At 46.5% G+C, this 14,495-nt stretch overlaps 1 protein-coding gene across 1 annotated transcript; it reads right to left on the minus strand.

Moving 5' to 3' along the window:
* Window positions 1–1,209: 1,209 nt before the first annotated feature.
* LOC311529460 (olfactory receptor 2AP1-like) lies at window positions 1,210–2,019 on the minus strand (the record flags this gene model as incomplete). The annotated part of the gene is made up of 2 exons (XM_084645424.1): window positions 1,210–1,464; window positions 1,576–2,019. 2 exons carry the CDS (start codon window positions 2,017–2,019, stop codon window positions 1,210–1,212), a joined length of 699 nt encoding a protein of 232 aa, XP_084501550.1.
* Window positions 2,020–14,495: the final 12,476 nt, after the last annotated feature.

Here is a 14,495-nt window from a genome sequence, read left to right on the forward strand (position 1 = left end):
AATAAAAGTCGACGGCTATGCCTGGCATTTCCATTTTGCGTAAAGTCCTGTGATTTTGAATCTGCTTTTGTTTTGCATTGGAACAAACCATCGAATTTTGACATTTCCTGGAAATGAAATTTTTGAAATAACTTTGTTTCAGGTCAATGGAACACAGAGGCAAATTTAGAGTAGAATAGAAAATAAAACAAATTGCAAAACGTTTTTTTTTAAAATAAATGTTTATCAGAATTTACACTCCTGCGGATTTCAGTGAAATGGCCAATCAGAAATTTTTCAACCAGCTCAAATTTTGACATGTGCTTGTGAAGGACAAATCCTTCTAAGGGCATTGGGGAAATAATCAGGTGCAGCAGCAATTTCTACAACTACAGCAGAAGATCAGCTTGCCCTGTACGGGACCTCCCTTCCACTGCTTGTGAATACGCAGGACTGGGGGAGTCCTATCTATACCTCCTGCACACCTAAACATGCCCCTTTTGGGCTATGAAGCACCTCATAATGGATGCATGAGCAGTGGATTACAGTAGCTTCCTGCTTGGATGCACTATGAATGGGAATGCACTCTGTTCACCCTCTCCCCATCCGAGTGGAAGAAATTCAACTGCTTCCAGCTGGCAGCCAGATTTTGGAAGGGAGCAATGGATCTAGTGAACTTAGTGGCTCCAGTGCTACAAACATAGGCAGGTAGAAGCAATCAGAGCCCAACAGAGGCCAGAAGATCCCAGCAGTGGACAATGGAGAGAAGCAGGGGCGAGCCCAGATCAGCAAAGGCTAGTAGAACCCAGTGCTGGGCAGTAGGACCGGCAGGGGCTGGTAGAACCCCACTGCAGCCAAAAAAGAGCAGCAGGGGTGGAGGGAGACCAGAAGACCAAAAGACTCCAACACAGAGCAGTAGAGACCATCAGAGACTATTACAGTCCTAGAGGGTGAGAAGAGCCCAGAGGATGATGATCAGGGAGCAGTGGAATAAGGATAATGCAGCCTGTTAGAATTCCCAGTAGTGGTGTCCCCAAGCCTCCCTCATGCAGTAGCAGCTATTGAGTGGGCCAAAGCTGGAGACTGGCCAGTGGCATAATCCCCCCGATTAGATTATCCTGGCAACTCTCCCACAGGCCTTGCTCACCTCCTGGTTCCTTAGGCTGTAGATGAGGGGATTGAGGAGTGGGGTGAGCACTGTGTAGAGCAGGGAGAGCGCCTTGCTGGAGTTCAGCCCCGTGCCGTCCCTGGGGACATGTACACAGCCACCAGCATTCCATAGAACAGCGTCACCACGGTGAGGTGGGAGGAGCAGGTGGAGAAGGCTTTGCGCCTCCCCGAGGCGGAGGGGACCCTCAGCACAGCCCAGCTGATGCAAACGTAAGAAGCGACTGTCAGGAGGAATGGGGAGGCTGGGATGAAGGACAGGAAGAACGTGATCATCTGGACCACGGAGGTGTCGGTGCAGGAGAGCTCTAGGAGGGGCTGGAAATCACAGAAGTAGTGGTCTATCTCGCAGGGCCCGCAGAAGCTCAAGGCTATATGCAACAGCTACACAATCCCCATAAACAGGAACCTGCCCACCCAGGACCCAACCATCAGCTGCCCGCAGACCCTGCCGTCCATGAGGGAAGGGTAGTGGAGCAGGCAGCACACAGCCAAATACCAGTCATAAGACATGGCTTCCAGCAGGAAGCACTCCACGGTGGCCAGGGCGCCAAAGAGATAGAGCTGCGCAAGGCAACCACCCAGATATATCATCACATTGCCTGTCTGGAGACCAGCGAGCACCACAGGGGAGATGTTGGAGGTGGAGACCATCTCCAGGCAGGAGAGGCTGGAGAGGAAGAAATACACAGGGGTCTGGAGATGGGGGTCCAGTAGCACCAGCACCATCAGGAGGAGGTTGGCAGCCATGGATATGATATAGACAGCTAGGAAGCCAGTAAAGAGCAGGATCCACAGTTCCTTGAGATCCCCAAATCCCAGGAGTAGGATGTGGGAGATGGTGGTGAGGTTTCCACTGCCTGTCTCCTGCATAGGGAGGGTCTGGGGGAAAGAGAGTCAGCAGATAATTATAAGACAATGAGAAAACTATCCATAAAACCTGCAGCTATGTGTCTTTGCGGGAAGTAGTGCTGTCTAGTGATTATAGCTGTGAAGGAGAGGAGTGCAGTCTAGTGGTTAGAGCAATGGAGGCCAGGAGTCAGGACTCCTGGATTATATCTTAACTCTGAGAAAGGCCTGAGATCTAGTGGGTTAGAGAAGGGGGTCTTAGCATCAGGACTCCTGGGTTCTATCCTATGTCTGGAAGGGCAATGGGGTTTAGCAAGGTAGAGGGAAAGTACTGGCCCTCCACCCCTATTGTGAATAAGAGGAAGTATCTTGAAGCTTGCTTCATTTATTTCTCTTCTTTCAATAATGTGACCTGGTCAAAACTCAGAATTTCCATTCCATGGGCAATCCTGACATTCTGAAATTGCCTTTCATCCCAGATCATAATGAAACAGCAACATTTCCAACAAAATTCTGACAAATTTCATTTCAGAGACAGTTAAAGAACCTTATCAAAATGTTGACGTGCTTTGTTGGGAGCACTTCCTGTTTACTTTATCATTTCTACTCGGTTCTATCTAGTCTATTAAACTTGAGATGATAGTCGAATCTCCATGCTTTGAAGTTACAGAAATAAAATACAGCACTTATTTGTCATAAAAAATGTGCCAAAATCGGTATGTTCCCATGAAACATTTACATTTTGTTGAATCAGCAAACTGAGAGGAAAACTGGTCATTCAGCAAATTGTGGAACAACTCCAGGCCCAACCTTTGCTGTGAACCCTGAGGATTCGGGACACCGTAGATAATAACTGATGATAGGTAGCACTATGTCAAGGAAAAAGCATGGGACTGTGTGCCAGGATAGGCCTCTCGTATCAAAAGGCTCAATTTTGGCCTTTGCCTCTGACTTGCTGGTGACCTTGAGTATGTCCCTTAACCTCTCTGTGCCTCACTTTTGTTATTTATTAAGTACAAGACACAGTGATGAACTAAGTCCTTTCCCTGGACAGTTTAAAATGTGAAGGGTCTTCACTGGGCATAAGGTCACACCCCAACAGGGGGAAATCTTTATCACAAGTGGGGCAGGGAGGCTTCAGCAGTTAACATGGGGAAATAAATGTAAACACCATTGTCCCTTGGCCTGCACAGGTAGCAGAGATCAATGATAAAAGTCAGAGATGTTTGTAGGGAATCCTGTTTATTTACAAAGAATGTGCAGAGGGCACTTTCCTCATTCAGCAATCCAAGTCTGCCTTCCCATTGAGTCCTGTGTCCAAAAGTAGCTCTGTCTCTTGGTTTTATCCCAAGGCTATGCTAACCCCAGTGTCATAAATATAAAGGGAAGGGTAAACACCTTTAAATCCCTCCTGGCCAGAGGAAAAACCCTTTCACCTGTAAAGGGTTAAGAAGCTAAAGATAACCTCGCTGGCAGCTGACCAAAATGACCAATGCGGAGACAAGATACTTTCAAAGCTGAAGGGGGGCGGGGAACAAAGGGTTCTCTCTGTCTGTGTGATGCTTTTGCCGGCACCAAAGCAGGAATGCAGGTCAGAACTCCTGTAAAGAGTTAGTAAGCAATCTAGTTAGATGTGCGTTAGATTCTGTTTTGTATAAATAGCTGATAAAATAAGTTGTGCTGAATGGAATGTATTTTCCTGTTTTTGTGTCTTTTTGTAACTTAAGGTTTTGCCTAGAGGGATATTTTTGGGGGGAGATGTTTCCAAGTGGGCACTTCCCCTGTTATCATTGTTAGACACTTTGGTGGTGGCAGTGTTTAACCTAAGCTGGTAAGAATAAGCTTAGGGGGTCTTTCATGCAGGTCCCCACATCTGTACCCTAGATTTCAGAGTGGGGAAGGAACCTTGACACCCTGCCTCTCTTGCTTTCTGCTTCTTTCTGCCTCTCACGCTCTTTCTGGAAATCAGACCCTTTTAAAGTGTCTCCAATTGGGCTCCCTAAAATCCTGGCAAATATTTTTTTGACAAATAATAGTCCAGTAGGTTTTTTCCTATCACTGGCATCCATTCTTCTTTAAAGACTATCCACATGGCCACACGACAATCCCCAGCCATACTGCTCCCTGAAAGAGCCACACAGAGCAGAAAATTGGGAAAAAACCTCTCATCAATGTACAGCAAATGCAGCAACCACAGTTAGAAACGGAGTTGGTTGGATGCTCTTTGATCACAAAAATTCTTCAGCAAATGTTGCTGTTCTTCACTGAATAATTTATGCCAAGTAGCAAATGACTAGTGATTTTCAGAGGGTAGGTACTCAGCACTTTCTGAAAATCAAGCCCTTGTAAAATGTCTCCTGTTGGGCACTGAAAAAAGGAGGCTTACAAAATCACGAGTTAAGTCTGAAAATCTTGGCCCTATCCAACTGATATTTTTTGCATATACAGATAAGAACATAAGGCCATACTGGGTCAGACCAAAGGTCCATCTAGCCTAGTATCCTGTCTTCTGATGGTGGCCAATGCCAGGTGCTTCAGAGGTAATGAACAGAAAGGCAATCATCAAGTGATCCATTCCGTCACCTATAGAGTAGTAAGGGGTTCTGGTTAAAATGTTTTAAAGCTCCTAAGTCCCATTTTCAAAAGCACCTTATTCACTTAGGAACCCCCGATGAAGGGACTTAGGCACTTTTGAACATTTTACCCTCTGTCTCACAATGCATTTTCAGTGCACCGTGGAAGCCTGAAGGGCGAAGGAAATGATTGTAGTTTAATATACCATAAATGTTACCTTTTTCCTTCACCAGGAATGTAGGATCGTCATGATGCAGATAGCAGCTGATGGGATCGTGTCAATTCATCTCTGTCTTCAGTTCATCAAGTCTTTTTTCAAGTGGTCGAGAGTTTGGTTGGAAGGAGACCAGCCACTGGCCAGAACCTGTGTCATTCTGGAAAAACAGCACTAGAAATGATGTTACCCTTTCCCTATTCTCTTTATAGGAGGCACAAACCTCCCCTGAGTGATCTTGTGAAAATCTCTTCCAAAGGGAATCATTAAAATATTGTGCATTTTTAGCATTTTTTTGAACTTAAGTACATGCCTTGGGGGACCAGCATTAAAAAAGAATCCTTTATATGTTTGTATTTTGTCCATTACTGAGCTTATTAATGAGAGCAAGTGGCCAGGACTTCATTTTACATCCATCAGAAAGATACATCCAGCAGTACAGCACTCCTGTGGTAAAATTGGAGAGAGTCCAGCGAAGGGCAACAAAAATTATTAGGGGTCTGGAACACATGACTTATGAGGAGAGGCTGAGGGACCTGGGATTGTTTAGTCTACAGAAGAGAAGAATGAGGGGGGATTTGATAGCTGCTTTCAGCTACCTGAAAGGTGGATCCAAGGAGGATGGATCTAGACTATTTTCAGTGATAGCAGATGACGGGACAAGGAGTAATGGTCTCAAGCTGCAGTGGGGAAGATTTAGGTTGGATATTAGGAAAAACTTTTTCACTAGGAGGGTGGTGAAACACTGGAATGCGTTACCTAGGGAGGTGGTGGAATCCCCTTCCTTAGAAGTTTTTAAGGTCAGGCTTGACAAAGCCCTGGCTGGGATGATTTAGTTGGGGATTGGTCCTGCTCTGGGCAGGGGGTTGGATTAGATGACCTCCAGAGGTCCCTTCCAACTCTGATATTCTATGATTCTATGATTCCTGCTAACTATGGTTACTCCTACTATATTGCTATGAACTGGGTGAAAACTTGTTACAGGTTGAGTGAAACATTCAAACTGATGTGTCAATGGGCCCTTCATTTAAGATAGTTGTAAGAGACAAGAGGCCAACAAGCTCTGCCCAGAAAGTAGCACCATGTGGGCATTCAGGATTGTACTGGGTATTGTGACCTGGCCTGTGAGAGAACACACAGAAAATGAGACCAGACAAGAACAGAGAGAGAGGCAGAGGCAACAAAGCCAAGCAGTGGCCTGTGAGCACAGTGAAACCTTGGCAAAATCTGAAGAAAGCTTGTGGATCTGTTGGATAGAGAAGAATGAGGGGGGATTTGATAGCTGCTTTCAATGAACTCAAAGGGGGTTCCAAAGAGGATGGATCTAGGCTGTTCTCAGTGGTGCCAGGTGACAGAACAAGGAGTAATGGTCTCAAGTTGCAGTGGGGGAGGTTTAGGTTGGATATTAGGAAAAACTTTTTCACTAGGAGGGTGGTGAAGCACTGGAGTGGGTTACCGAGGGAGGTACCCATGGGTTACCCATCCTTAGAGGTTTTAAAGGTCAGGCTTGACAAAGCCCTGGCTGGGATGATTTAATTGGGGATTGGTCCTATTTTGTGCAGGGGGTTGGACTAGATGACCTCCTGAGGTCCCTTCTGTCATAAATATAAAGGGAGGGCTAACCACCTTTAAATCCCTCCTGCCCAGAGGAAAAACACTTTCACCTGAAAAGGGTTAAGAAGCTAAAGATAGCCTCGCTGGCACCTGACCAAAATGACCAATGAGGAGACAAGATACTTTCAAAGCTGGGGGGGGGGACAAAAGGGTCTCTCTGTCTGTGTGTTGGTTTTGCCAGGACCAGAGCAGGAATGCAGGTCAGAACTCCTATAAAACGTCAGTAAGCAATCTAATTAGATATGCGTTAGATTCTGTTTTGTTTAAATGGCTGATAAAATAAGTTGTGCTGAGTGGAATGTATTTTCCTGTTTTTGTGTCTTTTTGTAACTTAAGGTTTTGCCTAGAGGGATTCTCTATGTTTTGAATCTGATTACCCTGTAAGGAATTTACCATCCTGATTTTACAGAGGTGATTCTTTTACTTTTTCTTCATTTAAAATTCTCTTTTAAGACCCTGATTGCTTTTTCCTTGTTCTTAAGGTCCAAGGGTTTGGGTCTGTGTTCACCTATGCAAATTGGTGAGGCTTTTTATCAAGCCTTCCCCAGGAAAGGGGGTGTAGGGCTTGGGGGGATTTTAGGGGGGAAAGACATTTCCAAGTGGGCTCTTTCCTGGTTATATTTGTAAGATGCTTGGTGGTGGCAGCAATAAGGTCCAGGGAGAAAAGGTAAAATAGTTTATACCTTGGGGAAGTTTTAACCTAAGCTGGTAAAAATGAGCTTAGGGGTTTTTTCATGCAGGTCCCCACATCTGTAAAAAAACCAAAAACAAAAAAAAAACAACTTCAGGTCTGAAAGCAGTTAGAGTTTTTTTGTCTCTGCTTGGGGGCCAGAGCAGAGACAAAAGGGACTTGTCTTTTGTGAGCTGGAGTTTTCTCTACCTAAAGGCAGGGTAGTTAACCTCCTGCAGGGAAATTCACAAGTCTTCACAGACCTGAAGAGGTGGGTTTTTTTCGTTTGTTTTTTGTTTTTTTTTTACCTAAGAGCAACTAGAGGGGTTTTCTGTCTATTTGCCTGGAGACAAAGGTGTTAGGGGTTTTTTTAAGAATTTTTCTGTAGGCTGACAATCACTATCAGAGAACACAGGTATCCGGTTACAGCACAACCTATATATTTTTTTGACAAGCCAAGTTTTTTGTTTCTTTGTTTGTTTTGTTGTTTTATTTCTAACTCTCAGGTGTAAAGTTAGTTAAAAACAGAGAGGGAAACATGACAGAGCCCAAGGCAGAAACAGCCAAAGAGGCTGCCCACAGGAGAGAACTCGAGGCAGTGAGAGAGATAGAAAAAAACCAAGAGGCTGCCCACAGGAGAGCTACCGAGTCAAAAAAACACCAAGAGGCTGTTCACAGGACAGCTATGCAGGCAAGGGAAAAAGAAATGGAGGAGAGGGAAAAAGAGAGGAAGCATGAACTGGAGTTGGAGAAGGTAAGGGCTGAGCGGAATCTACTGGATAACCCTAACAATCCTTCCCCAACAATCCACAAATGGGAGTGACTGTGTCCACAGTATGATGAATCCAGTGATACTGCTGAATATTTTCTCACCTTTGAGAAACTGCGCACTCTCCATAAAATTCCTGAAGCTCACAAGATGACCACATTGGTCGCAAAATTAACTGGAAGAGCTCTGGACATATTCAGTAAGATGCCTATTCATGAGGCTTCTGACTATAATAAGTTCAAGGATTTGGTTTTAAAGCAATTTCAAATAACATCTGAAACGTACAAAGTAAAATTTCGAACCCTTAAGTGAAGAACTGGACTAAGTAATGTGGCTTATCTAAACCAGATGAAGGATCTGTTAGCTAAATGGGTCCAAGGAAGGGGTGTCACTAGCTTTGACGGAATGTGTGATTTGATAGCTCAGGAGCAATTCCTGAATATGTCCCAGGAGGAAATAAAAATATGGGACAAGGAAATTGACTCAGCAGAAAGTCTTGCTTCTTATTCTGATCAATATGAGCAGTTCCAGACCACCAGACAGGCGGGGAAAGCTGGAACAAAACAGGTGGAGGAAGGAGAGAGGAAAAACCCTGGTCACAGTTGGAGCAGAGACCAGAAGGGACACCCTCAGACCACACTCTACTACCGGGGGCAGCCCAAGACCCCAACTACACACCAAGGAATACTCCAGACACCTTATCATCCTGCCACACTGTTCTCCTGCAACACATCTCACCCCAGGGACCTGTCAGCTGGACAATGTTTTAAATGTAACGAGCCGGGGCATGTAAAGGCCAACTGCCCCAAGAACCCCAGCAGATTACAGTTCATTGCACCGGAATCACACCAGAGGTCCTCAGGCCCAGATACCTCCCAGATACCCTCGGAGCGGAGGGAAACTGTGAGTGTGGGCAGGAAGAAGGTCACCACGTGGAGGGACACCAGAGCACAAGTGTCAGCTATCCATGCTTCCTTAGTGGACCCCAATTTAATCGACCCAGAGATCCAAGTGACAATTCAAACCTTCAAGTCCAACTCTTTCAATTTTCCTACAGCCAAGTTGCCTGTCCAGTACAAGGGCTGGTCAGGAATGTGGACTTTTGCAGTCTATGATGATTATCCCATCCCCATGCTGTTGGGGGAAGACTTGGCCAATCATGTGAAGAGGGTGGCACACCTAGCTCTCTTCCAGGAAACTTCTATCAGGATCCGGTCAGAGGTGTTGGACCCGGACCCCAGGCCAATGTCTTCAACAGCAGTACTGGATCCAGTCCCAGAGACCCAGACAGAGCCAGACCCAGAACCGGAACTGGTGGAACAACCAGCACCAGACCCATTGCCAGCCCTGAATCCAGTACTTGCAACCCCAACACCAGAGGGCCCCACCGAACCTGAACTGGCAGCAGCCGATAACCCTACACCAGAGGCTCAGCTGGAGCCTGAAACCCAACATAGTGCACCAGCGGAGAGCAGTTCACAGTCAACAGAAACAGCCCCATCCCCTACATTGCTTCCAGAGGGACCAAGCCAAGGTCCACAATCCTAGGAGGAACTGATGTCTCTGGCATCAAGGGAACAGTTCCAGAAGCAGATGAAAGCCTCCAGAGAGCTTGGATGGCGGCACGGAGTAACCCACCACCTCTCAGCTCTTCTAATCAACCCAGGTTTGTTGTAGAAAGAAGACTTTTATACAAGAAAACTCTTTCTGGTGCACACCAGGCAGACTGGCATCCTCAGAGACAGTTGGTAGTTCCAACTAAATACCGGGTCAAGCTCTTGAGCTTAGCCCACGATCATCCTAGTGGCCATGCTGGGGTGAACAGGACCAAAGACCGTTTGGGGAGGTCTTCCACTGGGAGGGAATGGGCAAGGATATTTCTACCTATGTCCGGTCTTGTGAGGTATGCCAAAGAGTGGGAAAACCCCAAGACCAGGTCAAAGCCCCTCTCCAGCCACTCCCTATCATTTCCACCCAGAGGAAAGCAGTACATCCTGACTTTCATGGATTTTGCCACCCAATGGCCAGAAGCAGTAGCTCTAAGCAACACCAGGGCTAAAAGTGTGTGCCAGGCACTAGCAGACATTTTTGCCAGGGTAGGTTGGCCCTCTGACATCCTCACAGATGCAGGAACTAATTTCCTTGTAGGAACTATGGAAAGCCTCTGGGAAGCTCATGGGGTAAATCACTTGGTTGCCACCCCTTACCATCATCAAACAAATGGCCTGGTGGAGAAGTTTAATGGAACTTTTGGGGCCATGATACGTAAATTCGTAAATGAGCACTCCAATGATTGGTACCTAGTGTTGCAGCAGTTGCTCTTTGCCTACAGAGCTGTACCACATCCCAGTTTAGGGTTTTCACCATTTGAACTTGTATATGGCCGCAATGTTAAGGGGCCATTACAGTTGGTGAAGCAGCAATGGGAGGGGTTTACACCTTCCCCAGGAACTAGCATTCTGGACTTTGTAACCAATCTACAAAACACCCTCCGAATGTCTTCAGCCCTTGCTAAAGAAAACCTACAGGATGCTCAAAAAGAGCAAAAAACCTGGTATGATAAATGTGCCAGAGAGCGTTCCTTCAAAGTAGGGGACCAGGTCATGGTCTTAAAGGCGCTCCAGACCCATAAAATAGAAGCGTCGTGGGAATGGCCATTCATGGTCCAGGAGCGCCTGAGAGGTGTTAATTTTCTCATAGCATTTTCCACCTCCAACCGAAAGCCTAAGGTGTACCATATTAATTCTCTAAAGCTCTTTTATTCCAGAGAATTAAAGGTTTGTCAGTTTATAGCCCAGGGAGGAGTTGATGCTGAGTGGCCTGAAAGTGTCTACTATGAAGGGAAAAGTGCTGGTGGCATGGAAAAGGTGAACCTCTCCATGACCCTTGGGCGTATGCAGCGACAGCAGATCAAGGAGCTGTGCACTAGCTACGCGCCAACATTCTCAGCCACCCCTGGACTGACTGAATGGGCATACCACTCCATTGACACAGGTAATGCTCACCCAACCTTACCGGGTGTCTCCTCAAGCTAAAAGTGCTATAGAACAGGAGATCCAGGATATGCTACAGATGGGTGTAATCCTTCCCTCTCACAGTGCATGGGCATCTCCAGTGGTTCTAGTTCCCAAACCAGATGGGGAGATTTTTTTTTGCATGGACTACCGTAAGCTAAATGCTGTAATTTGCCCAGACAACTATCCAATGCCATGCACAAATGAACTATTAGAGAAACTGGGACGGGCCCAGTTCATCTCTACCTTGGACTTAACCAAGGGGTACTGGCAGGTACCGCTAGATGAATCCGCCAAGGAAAGGTCAGCCTTCACCACCCATGTCGGGCTGTATGAATTTAATCTACTCCCTTTCAGTCTGCGGAATGCACCCACAACCTTCCAAAGACTTGTAGATGGTCTCCTAGCAGGATTAGGAGAATATGCAGTCGCTTACCTTGAAGATGTGGCCATATTTTCGGATTCCTGGGCAGAACACCTGGAACATCTACAAAAAGTCCTTGAGCGCATAAGGGAGGCAGGACTAACTGTTAAGGCTAAGAAGTGTCAAATAGGCCTCAACAGAGTGACTTACCTTGGACACCAGGTGGGTCAAGGAACTATCAACCCCCTACAGGCCAAAGTGGATGCTATCCAAAAGTGGCCTGTCCCAAAGTCAAAGAAACAGGTCCAATCCTTCTTAGGCTTCGCCGGATATTACACGTGATTTTTACCGCAATACAGCCAAATCGACACCCCACTGACAGACCTAACCAAAAAGAAACAGCCAAATGCCGTTCAGTGGACCGAAGAGTGTCAGAAGGCCTTTAACCATCTTAAAGCGACACCCATGTTTGACCCTGTACTAAGGACCCCAGACTTTGACAAACCATTCCTAGTAACTACAGATGTGTCCGAGCGTGGTGTGGGAGCAGTTTTAATGCAGGAAGGACCACCAATTGCAGGAACGACCAAGAATTCTACCCTGTAGTGTTTCTCAGCAAGAAGCTGTCTGAGAGGGAAAACTACTGGTCAGTCAGTGAAAAAGAATGTTATGCCATTGTCTACGCTCTGGAAAAGCTACGCCCATACGTTTGGGGACGGCGTTTCCACCTGCAAACCAACCATGCTGCACTACAGTGGCTTCATACCACCGTGAGAAATAACAAAAAACTTATTTGGTGGAGTTTAGCTCTCCAAGATTTTGATTTCAACATACAACACACCTCAGGAGCTTCTAATAAAGTGGCTGATGCACTGTCCCACGAAAGTTTCCCAGAATCAACTGGTTAAAAGCATCCTTGAGATGTGGAAAATATTGTTAGTCTTTATATACTTGGTAGTATATTTAGAGGTGCATGTGTCTTATTAACTCTGTTTTTTCCTCGAGCTCCAGGAAGAAATCATCGCCAGCGTTTCACCCTATCTGTGATTTGGGGGGCATGTCATAAATATAAAGGGAAGGCTAACCACCTTTAAATCCCTCCTGGCCAGAGGAGAAACCCTTTCACCTGTAAAGGGTTAAGAAGCTAAAGATAACCTCACTGGCAGCTGACCAAAATGACCAATAAGGAGACAAGACACTTTCAAAGCTGGAGGGGGGCCGAAAACAAAGGGTTCTCTCTGTCTGTGTGTTGGTTTTTGCCGGGACCAGAGCAGGAATGCAGGTCAGATCTCCTGTAAAGAGTTAGTAAGCAATCTAGTTAGATATGCGTTAGATTCTGTTTTGTTTAAATGGCTCATAAAATAAGTTGTGCTGAATGGAATGTATATTCCTGTTTTTGTGTCTTTTTGTAACTTAAGATTTTGCCTAGAGGGACTCTCTGTTTTGAATCTGATTACCCTGTAAAGTATTTACCATCCTGATTTTACAGATGTGATTCTTTTACTTTTTCTTCAATTAAAATTCTTCTTTTAAAACCCTGATTGCTTTTTCATTGTTCTTAAGTTCCAAGGGTTTGGGTCTGTGTTCACCTACGCAAATTGGTGAGGATTTTTATTAAGCCTTCCCCAGGAAAGAGGGTGTAGTGCTTGGGGGGATATTTTCTGGGGGGGACATTTCCAAGTGGGCTCTTTCCCTGTTATATTTGTTAGACACTTGGTTGTGGCAGCAATAAAGTCCAGGGAGAAAAGGAAAAATAGTTTGTACCTTGGGGAAGTTTTAACCTAAGCGGTAAAAATAAGCTTAGGGGGTTTTTCATGCAGGTCCCCACATCTGTACCCTAGAGTTCAGAGTGGGGAAGGAACCTTAACACCTTTCAACCCTGATATTCTATGATTCTATGAGAGAGAGGCTGAGGAACTGCTCCTTTTGTTCCTAGCTCCTCCTGTGTTTGGAGAAGCAGGACTTGGTACATCCCTTGTAAATAAACAAGACTGCATCTGAGCCAACACTATCCTCCACTGGCTTCTGCTTCCAGCAGGGAACTCCCCCAGGGTCACGAACTATGACTAGCTGCTTGGGTCGGAAAGAGGCAAGAGTATTATTGTTGCCATAGTGCACAGAGGCCCTGTCATGGACTAGGGCGCTGCAAAAGGCAGAACAAAAGGACAGTCATGCCCCAAAGTGCTGACAACATGGGTGATGGGTGGAGCCCCCCTTTGGGGAGGCTAGCCCCTGGCTCTGCCCCTTCTGCCTATGGCCAGAGCTCCGAGACCCCCTGGCCCCCGAAGGCCGGAGCCAGAAGCTCCTCCCCTCCCCTATCCAGGCTGGCCGAAGCTCTGAGTACCCCCCTCCCACCAGGAGCCCTGGGCTGGCAGAAGCCAAGCAGTGCCTCCTCTCCAGGGACCCAACCATCCCAGGGGAAAAGCCAAAGCATCTGTTAGAAGATGCTTTTGATATGCCCCATGCTGGTTCCGGTGTGGCTGAAGAGGTGGTATGTGCCTCCTCAGCCGCCCCGGAACCTGCATGGGGCATAATAAAACAAAAACTTTGCCACCAAACCCAGGAACTGGGGTCCGGTGGGCATGGCTGCAGCAGCGCCAGAGGTGGCAGAGCCTTCCCTGGCCTATTATACCCGCCGGCCATGGCTGACAATCTAAGCAACCCACTACGGTGCTCACTCAGTGATGACGCAGTAGTAAATGAGGCTTGAGGCACAGAGCCACAAGGTATTTAGGCACCTAAACCCCAGCTTTCAGCACTTAAGGCCCAGTTTTAAGCTCCACCGTGATCCACAAAACCCCTGCTTGGCTGCAGCCTCACCCTGTAGGCACCTAAGTGTTCAGGGTAAAAGTTCCCTCGGCGTCTGAGCAGTTTATACCCCAATTCCACAAAGTACTTGAGGACATGCTTAACTTTAAGCACAAGAGAATTCCCAAAGTTCCATGGGACAACAAACATCCTTAAAAACTAGGCACATGTTTGGATATCTTGCTGAAGTGGGGCTGTAAAGAACAGGCCACAGAAAGCAAATTCACTGATGATGTGACGTGGAGTAAGGCCTGGATTAAATCCAGCCATAGGGCCACTAACTCAGCAAAATGCTTATGATACCACTAGCTCAATGGTCTGCTAACGTTGTCCTCACAGCAGATTCCAATACTCTCTGGTAGTAGGCAACCTCCATAGCTCTGTGGGCCCAGGAGCAACCTTCCAGACCAAGGGCTGCACCCTGGCTCCTGCCTTAATTCAGTCCTAGTTGCAGAACCATATACGATAGAACT

Source organism: Lepidochelys olivacea, assembly GCF_965140295.1.
Source record: "Lepidochelys olivacea isolate rLepOli2 genome assembly, chromosome: 13".
Lineage (NCBI taxonomy): Eukaryota > Metazoa > Chordata > Testudines > Cheloniidae > Lepidochelys > Lepidochelys olivacea.